General features: G+C 36.0%; 1 protein-coding gene across 1 annotated transcript in view; it reads right to left on the bottom strand.

The window, feature by feature from the left end:
* Window positions 1–380: 380 nt before the first annotated feature.
* LOC127660838 (equilibrative nucleoside transporter 1-like) overlaps window positions 381–14566 on the bottom strand; it is a 28333-nt gene continuing 14147 nt past the window's right edge. The window contains exons 5-14 of the mRNA XM_052151267.1: window positions 14288–14472; window positions 9490–9629; window positions 8401–8535; window positions 8189–8286; window positions 7987–8068; window positions 6860–6945; window positions 6420–6528; window positions 6201–6286; window positions 3806–4005; window positions 381–2571 (exon numbers count right to left, since the gene is read on the bottom strand). Coding sequence (XP_052007227.1) covers window positions 2460–2571; window positions 3806–4005; window positions 6201–6286; window positions 6420–6528; window positions 6860–6945; window positions 7987–8068; window positions 8189–8286; window positions 8401–8535; window positions 9490–9629; window positions 14288–14472 — 1233 coding nt within the window. The 3' untranslated portion in view covers window positions 381–2459. The remainder of the gene's footprint in view (window positions 2572–3805; window positions 4006–6200; window positions 6287–6419; window positions 6529–6859; window positions 6946–7986; window positions 8069–8188; window positions 8287–8400; window positions 8536–9489; window positions 9630–14287; window positions 14473–14566) is intronic.

Raw genomic sequence — 14566 nt, 5'->3', positions numbered from 1 at the left:
CAAAACGCTCACTTTGCGTTGTATGTGAACACACCATAAATGTACATTCCAACTAATATATTTAGTTTAAACTAAGTTTATAGTACATTTTTATATGGGAAAGAAGCCTTTTTGTGACTGAAAAAATATTTTGTTTACATGAGTGGAGAACAAATGGCAAGTATATCATTTAAAAGTTGCATTCAGCAACAACCAGAAGAGATTTTCTTGGGGTTGCCACAGGAATGACAGCAATAGTCAACAATATGCCTTGTGTAATTACAGCCAGACTGACCGTATTTGTGTGAACGCTGCATTATAATCACATGAAGCTGTGACTGATGCAGCAGAGGATGACACAGAGGAAACAAAACAATATAAATACAAATAAAACTGTTTATTTCTACCCCCTTCAAACCCCCAATCACCCACACATTTCAATTTTGGCATTCAACTTTGAAACATCCCATTCGAAAGCCAGTAAAACAAGTTAGGCACATCATACGACACAATTCATTAAAAATCATACAAAAAGCAGTTTAAAAAACAAACACAAACATTATTATAACATCAAATGTAATACTGTGAGGCCTTCATTCGAAACTTCAAACTCATAATTTAGGCATGTCAATAAAGGTAAACAATGTATCAAACTTTTTCAAACCACATTCATGCAGATAATCATTTGAGCTGATTTTACAATTCAAAATGCAACATGACCCATCATGAACTTAAATTGAACTTACATGAACTTAAAATGATACAATACTAGACTTACTGCCCTAACTAATAGCTGCATCTCTCTTTTTTTCATCGCTAAACTAAAACCGTGACAAATAAAAACATTCAAAGGAATATTCTGGTTTCAATACAAGTTAAGCTCAATCAACAGCATTTGTGGCATAATGTTGATCACCACAAACATATTTAGACTCCTTCCTCCTCTTCTTTAAAAACAAAAACAAAGCAAAAATCGAGGTTACAGTGAGGCTCTTACAATGTAAGTGAATGGGGCCAATTTATGGAGGGTTTAAAGACAGAAAAAAGTCGAAGTCGGCATGAAATTAAAATTCACCCCATCTATTTTCTAAATGCATGTTATTGATCTTATTGTGAAAGATTCATCCATGCATACATTTTATTTTTAATTTTTTGACCTTGTAATCTTTAATCAAAATGTAATAACTCAATTTACCGGTGAAACGACAGACTTCTCTCTGGTGACGCATGCAGGACTTTCTCCAAAGTTGAAAGAAGCGTCAATCGCATGTTGGTGAAAATGACAAAGTGTATTTTCGTCTGTTTTCCTTCAAAACTATCGTTCCTTAACCCAAAATGACTTGGGTACGGGTCAGCTGGCTTGAATTTACATTTCGAATGAGGAGGAACAACGGCGAATTCGCAAACGTGTTCGTAAAAGGACTTACATTAATTCTTCTGTTAAAACTCGTGTATTATTTGAGCTGTAAAGTTGTTCAAATTGTTGTTGTTTTTTGGTCATTTCAGCATTTACAGCATTACGTTGTAGTGACAACGAAGTTTTCAAATTGGATAAAACTTTACACATAAAAGGTTTATCACACTAAAATCATGTTAACCTGCATATTGTTTACGGCTATACTTTTGAAACTTTTAACGTTAACAGATTCGACTCATTCACTTCCACTGGACGATATATCACACAATTTAATATAACAGTAAGTTACATATACATAAATTGGCAAAAAATGTTTCAGCTTTCACTTAGCATTATATTTACTCAAACATTCACACCCATGAGCTCATACATGACTATTGCAGCTCTGATGTGGTAAAATGATGGGACGTAACAACAAAATGATCTATGATTGGTCATGTACATGTCTCAGACAGCTCCTTCACGTGAAACAGACGATTCTAAGAGGCGGCATGGCTTAAACTAATCAGGAAAACTGGAGAAAAATAAATAACCGTAGTCGATCATTTAAAAATACCAAATATCAGTGATATATCAGTCGACCACTAGTGTTGAACATGGAATATTCCTTAAAGAGCAACAAAACCCTTTTCTAAAAAAAAAAAATACATAAACATGAAATACACAAAGCCTCATTAGGGTCAACTTAATTTAAACTATTGACTAATACCGAATTGGCACAATATACAAAAAGCATAGACAAAAAAATAATTAAGAAAAAAAACTTGGCTTGTTCATCAACAAAATGTTGATGAAGAGAGATCCTCTTTTCATCCACCGGTGAAAACGGTCTATTCCAGTTGCATTAGTAGCTTGTTTGAGAGGACACACACAAGAGCGACAAAAGTAAGCTGGAAGCACAGACAGGTGGCCTTACTAACAGCAAAAAGACGCGACAGATGTACGTATAGGATAAAGAAATGTTCTCTCAGACTTTGTGGTTCGACACTTATGAATCCATATCAGTATGTAACTAGAAGGAGATTAAGTTAGTCTTCATTGTACTGAGAACTCGGCCAGGGTTTTATATCATGGCACGGAAACCGAAGGATAACGCGGCTCCCAAAGCCAAACCAAGGGAGAGGAAGAAGGCCATGATAGCCCCTGCTGTTTCCGCTTCATGCTGGGACACTTTCCTACGGGACAAACACCAAACATTAGAAGACATGGAGAAACAGACTAAACTGTTGGACAAATATTATCAGGGAAACATTCAACAAGTCATTAAATATCTTGAATATCAAATCCAGCTAGTTCTTCATGTGAAGCCCAGCAACTGTAGTTTCAACTATGGGACCATATTACACTCCCTAAATATTACACTTTTACTAAATAAACTCCCTTAAAACCCACTTTTCAAACTCACTAGTTTATTTAACCCTTTAAGCTCTGAAGGTGTTTTTGAAGATTTCCTGTTTTCAGTGGCATACCCAAAATTAAAGGTAATTCTACAAACTCAACAAAAAACAAAGAGGGTCAATTGTTTGGTATCATTTTAAAGAATACTTAAAAATAATAATAATAATAATGAAACAGATTATGATAAATTATGAGACAATCAGCATATGAAACTGCTAAAAAAAAAAAAACTTAAAGCTTTTGTTTTGTTCCCAATCATATCACCTGAAACTGAGTAAACTTTTGTGTACGTGTTTCATCTTAGTGTCAAAAAGCCTCTACAAAAAAATAAATAAATACAACAAAGACTAAAGGTTTGCTCGCTCCAAAGCATTCAGGCATGTGTAACAAGATCTCATTCAGTTCCATTCTGTGTCATTTGAGTCATCATTGGGTCTGTGTCATATACTTGGCACCATCTCCTGGTGGCCATATGTAATTACAGTGAATAATCCTCTCTGCCCATATTTGGAGGACTTCCAGCTCTGGTTGCAGTGATCTGAATCCTACTACGAGTGGTTTAATGTTCCATGACAATGGACAACAAACTAGATCAATTATGATGAAATCATCAGATCCAGGAAAGCTAACATGTTTTAGCCAGAAAGCACATTATGTGCTGTGTGCACATTGTGCGGATTATCTAATGATCTATGCATCCGATTACTTTGTATGTAGGCTCCTTTTAATGGGAATCGCCCATTAAAAAGGAGGCGATTCCCCATTGAAATCGCCCATTGAACCTCCTTGTTCAGTTTTGGTCATAATGCCTACATGCATTGCAAAGTTCAGCTTTTAAAAATATTCCAACATTGTGTTTGTCAAGACTGTAGTTATTCATATTTTGATAATAGTTTTTTTCTTTGTGGCGGGCCAATCAGAGCTTAAAGGGTTAATGTCCACAGGAAATATACATACATCAAAGGAGAATTGAGACATTTTGTCGCCGGTTGTTGATGTAGTTGTACTTACTTTGGTCCGAAGCACATGCAGAGGCTGGCCAGATATCCATTACTGAAGGAGAAAAGGATCATGAAGATGATGTACCAGGCGTCGTGAGCGAAAAACACGGGCAGGTAGTATCTGGGCTGCACGTTGCAGAAGATGAAGAGAGGCACAAACACGACTCGAGCGATCACCAGGATTGGGAGCCAAATGCTGTCTTTACCAGGCTGAACAGAAAGAAACCAGAGATCAGACTTTCAGTCAACACAAATGTATCTGCAGACCTGAACCGAACTACTTATTAAGAGTTAGGCTATTTGTTGTGCAACAATGTTTAATTTAATTTGGGGCGGCTGTGGCTCAGGAAGTAGAGCGGGTTGTCCACTAATCGCAGGGTTGGTGGTTCGATTCCCGGCCCACATGACTCCACATGCCGAAATGTCCTTGGGATGTCCAAGTTGCTCCCAATGGCAGGCTAGCACCTTGCCGTTATTGGTGTGTGAATGGGTCACATTGTTAAGCGCTTTGAAAACTGCTAAGGTTAAATAAGCGCTATATAAGTGCAGATCGTTTATGTAAGCAATTTATTAGTGATAGAGACCAATATGTCACTTAAGTTGATTAATCTGATGATATTTGGACATTTTTTCGATGGCTGATGCGATTATCTAGAGAGCAGTGTGACCAATATAATGCTGATGTATAATTTTATGACAGCAAATGACATCTTCTCCTCTTCCCCAACATTCTCCAAATAAACACTCATTTAAATGAGTGTCCAAACCAATGGACACAAACTGCCAGCTTCTTGCGTGTCAGTGGAGAAACAAGCTTTACATTGACCGACGTAAATAGCTGAATCATACACCACTGATGGGCCTATTAACGAGTCACATGAGCACGAGACAGCTGACTGCACACAAGAGACAGGATTTATACGGTCATGCTATTAAAAACTCCCCAAATGTCAGGAAAACCATTAAGGATTTCTAGTCAGTCCGATCTGGTTTACTAAGGTTTTTAAGACCTAATCAGTTGTTCTTGATCCAATTTAAGTGAGTTTGGGGTTTATTCACATTAGCTTGAAATCAGATATCATTTTAGCAAGGAAGTTACATAACTGTCCAAATTCCATGTGAGATGTTCTGTGTTGACTTAGATTTGAATTAGCAAGAGGAAATGAGCCACCATATGCACCATGAAGCAGAGGCTAAACTTAAGTAACTTAAGAGTACTAATGTATAGACATCAGTGTAGTTCTCAAATGTCCATGACCTTATGTTCAATAGAAAGTTACAAAAAGTTTTGTGGTGCCAGACATGCTGGTTTGAGTATTTCTGGGATTTTCATGGACAACAGTTTCTAGAATTTACGCTGAATGGTGCCAAAAACAGAAAACATCCAGTGAGGGGCAGTTATGTGGACGGAAACGCCTTGTTGATGAGAGAGGTCAACAGAGAATGGCCAGACTGGTTCAAACTCTACAGAAATCTAACAGTAACCCGCAGGTTGGCGCTGTTTTGTTGGCACGAGGGGGACCTACACAATTTTAGGCAGGTGTTTTTAATGTCGTGGCTGTTCTGTGTATGTGGTTACAAAAGTAATAATAAAGTTCCAAAAAACTATTTTCTGTTTTGTAAAAAATATATTTGTATTTTTACATTTTCTGGAAAGTTAAATGCGGTTACAAAAATAATACATTTTGTGTAATTAAATTTAGTTTTCTATTTTCTGGAAAGAAAAAAAAATTACTATAAAAAAATAATAATAATATAGGTACAAAAACGATAATAAAGTTCCAAAAAACGATTTTCTGTCAAGTTAAACGAGGTTACAAATAGTTACAAAAATTATTATTTTGTGTAATAGAATTTTTAAATATTTTCTATTTTCTGGAAAGTTACAGAAATTTACAAAAAATAAATAGTTAAAAAAATTATATTCTATTTTATGTATTACAATTGTTGTTGTTTTTTTTTCTGTAAGGTTCCAGTAAGTTATAAAAATTATAAAAGTTAAAAAAAATAATTTTCTAAGATTTATTTTTCCATTTTCTGAAACGCATATGTATGTTTCAGGTGCAGACATCACCATTCACCTTCACGGCTAAAGCTGCTGTTCCCTAAAATTCTGCCTAACATTTTCTTTTGTGTTTCAAAAGAAAGTCATATGGGTTTGGAACAACATGAGGGTGAGAAAATAATGATAGAATTTTCATTTTTGGGTGAACTATCACTTTAAACAATGCTTTCCACATGTTCCCCTCATTGTAGTTCAAAGAACACGTTTATCAGGAATTCCATGAAAAGCCAGAGAGGGACGGTAAATAAATAAAGTAGATGCTCGGTCCGATTCATCTTGAGAAACAGCATTCAGGCGAGATGCTTCAAGAGTCCTTTTTAACATACAAGCACCTACGTACCCACATACACCAAGCGGTGAGGCTTCTACCGGCCCAGTCCATCACGTTAAAGAGGAGGAAACAGGAAACAGGGATGAAGTATGTTTCTGTGGAAACCAGCAGGCCAGCTGTTACATGTCTGTATGACTATTCCTTCAGATAAATTCTGTCTGTTTGGACTATTGTTCTCAGAGCTAGAACATAAATATGCTAAAACCTCACACATCCAAACACACTCACCCCAATCACCCCCGTTAGCCACTGCAGACTTGACATCTACAGTTATAGCTGGGAACGTGCCAATGGTGATTGTGAAGACAAAGCACACGGAAAGAGCCATCCCCCAGATCTACGTAGGGAGACCAAACATCATTATTATTATGGTTAAGAAATACAGTGGCTTTAAAAAGTATTTGGACACTTAAGCCACACTTAATGTTTGAATGTCTTTGCATTAGACAAAATAATCATCTGTCTTTCTTAAAAAAAATAAGAAGAGTTAAATAAGGTGTTTAAGATTTTTTCTAAAAACCTTAAAACTACATTTGGATTCACTTGGTTAAAAACCTTTTCAGAAGTATCAACTGAGTAATACAGGTCCCTCAGATGTGTCGAAGTATGACAGTCCAGTAAAATATGTTTAATGAATGACAAAATATTAGGTTGGCTGGAGCTGGTACCTGTTTAAAGATGGCAAAAACAGACACTGTGGGACTGATATCTTCATCTGTCAGACTGACGACTGGTCTCTTCTCTGCTGCACTTTCTACAAGGCAAAATTTTTTAAATATTTCAACATTGAACACAAATATGGACACATAAATACTCTGGAACTTTTGCATGCTTTATCCGTTTTGTATGGAAAATAACAAAATCAGCCAATCGCAGTGTGAAACGTAGCTTGCGTACACTTTAATGCATTAGTCATTTTTATTTCAATGGTATTATGTTTCATGAGTTTTAAATGGGAGGTCACTCGCACCACTGCGGCATACTTTTGTATTTTATTTTTTTTTCATTTGCACACAGTGGTGTTAATTAAAAACATGCAAATAAGCAGATACATTGTTGTGTTTAAAGTTTTGGCAGGGGGCTGGGTAGCTCAGCAAGTAAAGACGGCGACTACCGCACATGGAGTTGCAAGTTCGAATCCAGGGCGTGCTGAGTGACTCCAGTCAGGCTTCCTAAGCAACCAATTGGTCCTGTTGCTAGGGTGGGTAGAGTCACGTTGGGTTAACCTCCTCGTGGTTGTTATAATGTGGTTTTCGCTCTCTGTGGGACGTGTAGGGAGTTGTGCTTGGATGCAGCGTAGGATAGCGCTACATCTCCGCGGTAACGCGCTCATCAAGCCACGTGATAAGATATGCAGATTGACGGCCTCAGGAATGGAGGCAACTAAGATTCGTCCTTCGCCACCAAGAGTGGAATACGAGTCCACTACGCCACCACGAGGACTTAAGAGCCCAAAAAAGGGAATTGGGCATGCCAAATTGGGGAGAAAATGGGAACACCCCCCCCTCACTGTAACCCAAGGAAGAGCAAGTCCAAATAAATATTTTTGGTAATCAACATTATGCTACAAATGCTGTTGGTTGAGCTTAATTTGTGTTGAACCTGGAATATTAATTTAAGCGTAAACCTCATTATACTTAGATTTCTCTGAAAATAGGATTTCCTATTTTGTGTATTCTCGAGTAAATGTTTCTTGTTTAAGGATATTTCTACAATTTTACTCGAAAGCAAGACAAAAATACCAAGTGAGAAAGGTACTGAAATATGGATTAACTTTTGACAACATGGGAATTACCAAGTTTCAGCAAGTCCATCTTGTTTTCCTCATCGCTGACGGGCATTGAGCCATTGCATTCGGAGTAAAACTGGAAAAACTCCTGCAGAAAAAAAGTGTTCCAGTTCTCAACAATTACACATAATAACACAGAGATCTAACACATTAAAGACATTGAATCACATCTGAATTTTATTTACTAATCTGAGAGATTATGTTATACCATTCTGGGCAGGACGAGGTATGAAAAAATGGCCAGGAGAATAACAACACAGGCTGTGATGAAGTAGCCAAAGGCGCTGTCCTGTAACGCAGAGCCCGCTGGAAAAGAGAAAGTTCAAGGCTGACGTCTGGAAGCAACTTGTTAGTGAGGAGCACAGGGTATTTTGTGAGTATGAGTCTGCTATTCAGAACTGCTAAGTGTGCAAAACGTACTAGCAAGTGCACAGATCATGGAGAAGGCCGCAAACGTTCCAGCAAACCCTTGACCGCTCATGATGGGTGTGGTGTAGGATGCTGGGAGAAGACCAGCCAAACCAAACAGACTTCCCTGAAGAACTGCACCAAACGCTACATTAAGGGAAGGAGTGAAAGAGAAAATGTATGGTTAAGGTCCGAGATAATCACAAAGATTTCTCGAGAAGTAGTATTGACAACATATGTCTTCATGAAACATTTATAAGTCTTTACTCCCCTAATATCTTCTCTTTCATGTTGTACTCTTCCCAGTTTGATTTTCAAAACAAAACATCTTTGGAACACTGTTCAATGGAAAGGAGGCGGCAAGAACTGGCTTGACAATATAAATAATATTTAATGAGAAACTGAACCGAAAGGACACACACACACACACACACACACGTGTCGGGCAGCTGCCCATAACGCTCTGTTGCATTGCCGTCTCTGGTCGTCTTTAAACCTCTCGGGTTTCATCAGCCTAATAAGGGGTCGGGTGTGCAGAATCACCCGCCCTCCTCCCTGCCACAATGTTTTAATATCTGCATCAAAGGCTATCTGTGGACTCAAGCCATCTTCAACTCACAAACATAACAGTGTTCCTCGACCCAGAGGAGAGAACCAGTACAGAAGAAGACCCCTGAAGCTAACATGAGTATAGTCAAAGACCCCTGAAGCTAACATGAGTATAGACAAAGACCCCTGAAGCTAACATGAGTATAGTCAAAGACCCCTGAAACTAACATGAGTATAGTCAAAGACCCCTGAAGCTAACATGAGTATAGTCAAAGACCCCTGAAGCTAACATGAGTATAGTCAAAGACCCCTGAAGCTAACATGAGTATAGTCAAAGACCCCTGAAACTAACATGAGTATAGTCAAAGACCCCTGAAGCTAACACGAGTATAGTCAAAGACCCCTGAAGCTAACATGAGTATAGTCAAAGACCCCTGAAACTAACACGAGTATAGTCAAAGACCCCTGAAGCTAACATGAGTATAGTCAAAGACCCCTGAAGCTAACATGATGTAGTTGAAGATGATGGAAAGGCCCAGAGCGGGTACTCACAGTTGATGCAGATGATTTTGATCATGGTGAAAGCAAAGAATGGCAGGGGAGACATCTCCACCTTTACCAACACTGCTGTGATGAGAAACAGTACAAGAATGACAGAGAGACTGCCAGAGATCCTCAACTTCTGAGAAATCCTGAGAGACAGAGTAGAAAATAACAGTAAGATAAACTTTCCAGAAATGCTGTTTGAATAAGAGCTTTCAGGGAAATTCCTGGTAATCCTCAACTTCTAAATTAAACAAACATTTTCACAAAGTAATACAATACACCCAATATATATATTATATACACATATGAGAAGGTATACAGTTGTGGCGAAAATATTGGCACCCTTGGTAAATATGAGCAAAGAAGGCTGTGAAAAAAAATCTGCATCGTTTATCCTTTCAATCTTTTTCAAAAAATGCACAAAAATCTAACCTTTGATTGAAGAAAAACAAATGAAAGAGGGGAAAATATCCCATTATTAAATAAATATTTTTCTCCAAAACACGTTGGCCACAATTATTGGCACCCCTAGAAATGCTTATGAGTAAAATATATCTGAAGTATATTCCCAGTCATATTTAACATTTTGTTGTGCACCTGGGTGACTAGGAACATGAAATTGTTCAGCTATGACTTCCTGTTTCAAAGGGGTATAAATATGAGGTAACACACAGGCCAAATTCCCTTAATCATCCATCACAGTGTGTTAGACTAAAGAATATAGTTATGATGTGAGGCAACAGATTGTTGAGCTTCACAAAATGTGAAGTGGCTAAAAGAAAATTGCCAAAGCATTAAAAATACCCATTTCCACCATCAGGGCAATAATTAAGAAGTTCCAATCAAATGGAGATCTTAAGAATCGGCCTGGAAGAGGACATGTGTCTATATTGCCTCAACTCACGGTGAGGAGGATGGTACGAGTGGCCAAACATTCTCCAAGGATCATAGCTGGAGAATTGCAAAAATTAGTAGGGTCTTGAGGTCAGAAAATCTCGTGAAAAATATCAGACAACGCCTACATCACCACAAGTTGTTTTGGAGGGTTTCAAGGAAAAAAAGCCTTTGCTCTCATCCAACAACAAACTCAAGCATCTTCAGTTTTCCAGACACTACTGGAACTTCAAATGGGACCGGGTTCTGTGGTCAGATGAAACAAAAAAAAGCTTTTTGGCAGCAAATACCAGAGATGGGTTTAATGCACACAGAGATGATGAAGTACCCAATGCCCACGGTTAAACATGGTGGTGGATCTTTATATTTGTGGGGCTGTGTTTCTGCCAGAGGTCCTGTACATCTTGTTCGGTTACATGGCATCATGGACTCTATCATATACCAACAGATAAAAAATGTAAACCTGACTGCCTCTGCCCGAAATCTTACAATGGGCCCTGGTTGGATCTTCCAGCAGGACAATGATCCAAAACAAACACAAAAATGGTTCACTGACCACAAAATGAAGGTTCTGCATGGCCATCCCAGTCCCCTGACCTATATAAAATCTGTGAAGTGAACTGAAGAGCAGAGTCCACCATGTGGACCTCAGTTATTTGAAGGATCTGGAGTGATTCTGTACGGAGGAATCGTCTCAGATCACTTGCCATGTGTTTTCCAACCTCATTAGGCATTATAGGAGAAGAGCTGCTCTTGCAAAAAGTATTGAATAAAATGTTGCCAATAATTTTGGCCAATGCGTTTTGGAGGAAAATATGTATTTAATAATGAGATTGTTTTTTCTTCAATCAAAGGTTAGATTTTTGTGATTTTTTTAATGAAAGATCAAAAGGATAAACAATGCAGCTTTTAACCAAGGGTGCCAATATTTTTGGCCACAACTGTATAGCATAAAAGTGGGAAAGACGTCAAAGCGGTTCCTCACTGCGCGCACTCACACTTCTGACACTTCTAACAGCTGCACGAGAGAGAAAGTGAGAGATAGAGTGGATTTACTCGTTCATCATCTGGAATTACAGTTTGGTACAAAAACAAGTTTATTGCTTTGATTTGTTCATCTGTATCTATTGGTTTACTCATTGACAGCTGCACTGTAAAGGGAAAAAATAACTGCAATCTGCTAAATTAATGCTATGAAAAGCAATGGCATTTTTTTTATATAAAATTATTTCCATATATGTCAAGACAGGCCAAATCAAACTTCATCTAGCCTGCAGACCCTGTTTTGGGCATCTAAATATACTAAATATTATACTAATTGATATTCTACTAAATGTTTATTACATCCTTTAATACCAAAAATCCAATAAGTTATTAAATATAATATTATATATATTAATACATAATAATATTAACAGATATATTTATATAATATACTAATAATTACCTTTTTTTGTTCAAGAAATTCACATAAAAGCACATATATTTGTCAAAAAAATTAGTTTCAATCATTTATGCACAAGTCAAGACAATACAGTAGAATGTATAAATGTTTATAATTTAATTTTTTTTATAAATCAATGCAAAATAATTTTATTATATCATTATTAAATAATAAATATTATTAATACATATTATTCTAAAATCTACTTAATTTTGAATACCACAAATCCTATAAACGGTTATTATTATTAATAAGAAATATAATATTATTTATACTTAATATACTAAATATTATTAATAGATATATTAATATAATATACTAATAATTACCTTTTTTGTTCAAGAAAATCACATAAGCACATTTAAATTGTCCACAAAATTAGTTTAAATAATTTAGGCATAAGTCAAGACAGCACTGTAAAATGTATATATAATTTATAAATTAATACAAAATAAGTTTATTACATCATTATTATGAAATATAATTAATACTAAATATACAACAAATATAAATATATTATGTGATATTCTGCTAAATTAATTGTGTATTACATCCAAAATGATTCATAGTATATCATTATATTCAGTAAAAATATTATTATTATTACTATTGTTACATATAATATTATACTAAATATTAATAGATGTATTCAAATTAGGGCTGTCAATCAATTACAATTTTTAATCGGATTAATTACATGGTGTCCCGATTAATTAATCGCGATTAATCACATATACAAATATTTGCTGAGAAAGCATCTCATATAAAAATAATTCAATATATAATGAATAAATAATTATACAGTTATCTTTAAATATATATATATATACTCTATATATATATAAATAAATATTCAGATAATTAAAATGCATTACATTCCTGTAGCAGAAGAGTTAATCATTGATAAGACAAAAAGTGGCTTTAGAATACAATGTATTGTTTTACCATTCTTAGTGAAGACATATAACTGTGAAATTCAAAAGAAAACACCATAAACATATATTGTTGCTTATGTATATAAAATGTTGCCATTAAAATAAAAAGGTAAACAATGTATTCTAAGTCTTTGTTACTTTTGTTTTCATAGAACAAAATAACATCCTTTAATGTAAAATAGTTGTCAATATTCACCAACTTAAAGATAAATTCTGCCAGTTCAACCCAAAATCTGTTGACAACTTTCAGTCAAAAAACAAATGAGTCAACAACTCTTTCTCACTTTTGAAAAGCAACATAAATCATCAATATCAGTATGGTATGTACAATTTTGGAATGTACTTCTTTTACTTTATTATTAATATAATATTTAAAGGGAATTAACCAAACATCCTTCCAGCTAATATTATCAAACACCTGCGTCAGACATACTTGTGTACTGTCTCGGGTGCGTTGCGTCATAAACATAAATTTTTAGGTCACTGTGTCACGTTAAATATAGTTTAATACTTAGAACACATCTTGAGATCCTTTAGTTCAAATTTGCGCTCCATCAAGTGTTTTGAACGCAAGAACTTAACGCATGTTTGTGTGGTGCTGTCTGGTTGTTTTGTTTACTGTATAAACTGTGCATTAACACACAGCTGAAGTTTCACTTACTGCCCTCTGGAGTAAACAGGTGGTACTACAAGCTTGCATTTCTCAGGAATTTTCCTTATTACAATCTGGGGGCATTGCGATTACGTATATTTTTTTGACACGTTATTTTTAATAAAATTACATCGCACTGAATTAACGTGTTAAATCGACAGCCCTAATTAAAATATAATATACTAATAATTAATTACCTTTTTTATTCACATAAAAGCATATTTATATTTGTCTACAAAATTTGTTTTGATCATTTATGCATAAGATAATATATAAAAATTTATAAATGAATATGCAGTATAATTTATAAATTAATATTTATAAAATTAGTATCGAACAAAGATTTTTGCTACTAGGCTGCAAAATTCCACCATTGGTCTTCTCAATAATAATGTTTTGCTCATACATGTTATTTCATGTATGTGGGACGGCTGTGGCTCAGGTGGTAGAGCGGGTCAGCCACTAATCGCAAGGTTGACGGTTCGATTTCCGGCCCACACGACTCCACATGCCAAAGTGTCCTTGGGCAAGACACTGAACCCCAAGTTGCTCCCAATGGCAGGCTAGCACCTTACATAACAGCTCTGCCATCATTGGGTGAATGAGACGCAGTGTAAAGCGCTTTGGTAACCTCTAAGGTTAAAAAAAGGCGCTATATAAGTGCAGACCATTTACCATTTCATACTAGTTGAGTTTCAATAACTTTAATGTAATAAATAAATGACTTTGCTTTTGTTACAAGTTCCATTTGGATTGATTTATAAAATAAAAATAAGGTCTTTCTCCATCATTTTGTGAACTCTGGCAGACCTAATATTTGCATGTATCTATCCGTAATACACCTGCAGTTTCAGTGTTTACCGCACATACTCGTCTCACCTCTGGTGAATGAATGAGTTGAGGCAGGTGAATATCAGCAGTGGTACCATAGCACAGAGAGTCATCACATTATTGAACTTGGACTCTAGGACATTACGTGTGTCGCCCTCGATCACCACCGTCCCATTGGCTGTTTGATTGTGTTCTCCATTCACGTGAGGGACCTTCAAACGACTCGTGAAGTACTGCAGACCAATAAGAAGACAGAGATGTAGAAGCAATTCTCGCTTTTTAAAGACACTCATCTGTAAATCAGTCTTATTGCTTTTATGTCATCAG

This window comes from Xyrauchen texanus, chromosome 20, assembly GCF_025860055.1.
Source record: "Xyrauchen texanus isolate HMW12.3.18 chromosome 20, RBS_HiC_50CHRs, whole genome shotgun sequence".
Lineage (NCBI taxonomy): Eukaryota > Metazoa > Chordata > Actinopteri > Cypriniformes > Catostomidae > Xyrauchen > Xyrauchen texanus.
Note: the sequence above shows the minus strand (reverse complement) of the source record. Positions and strands in the feature narration are given on the sequence as shown.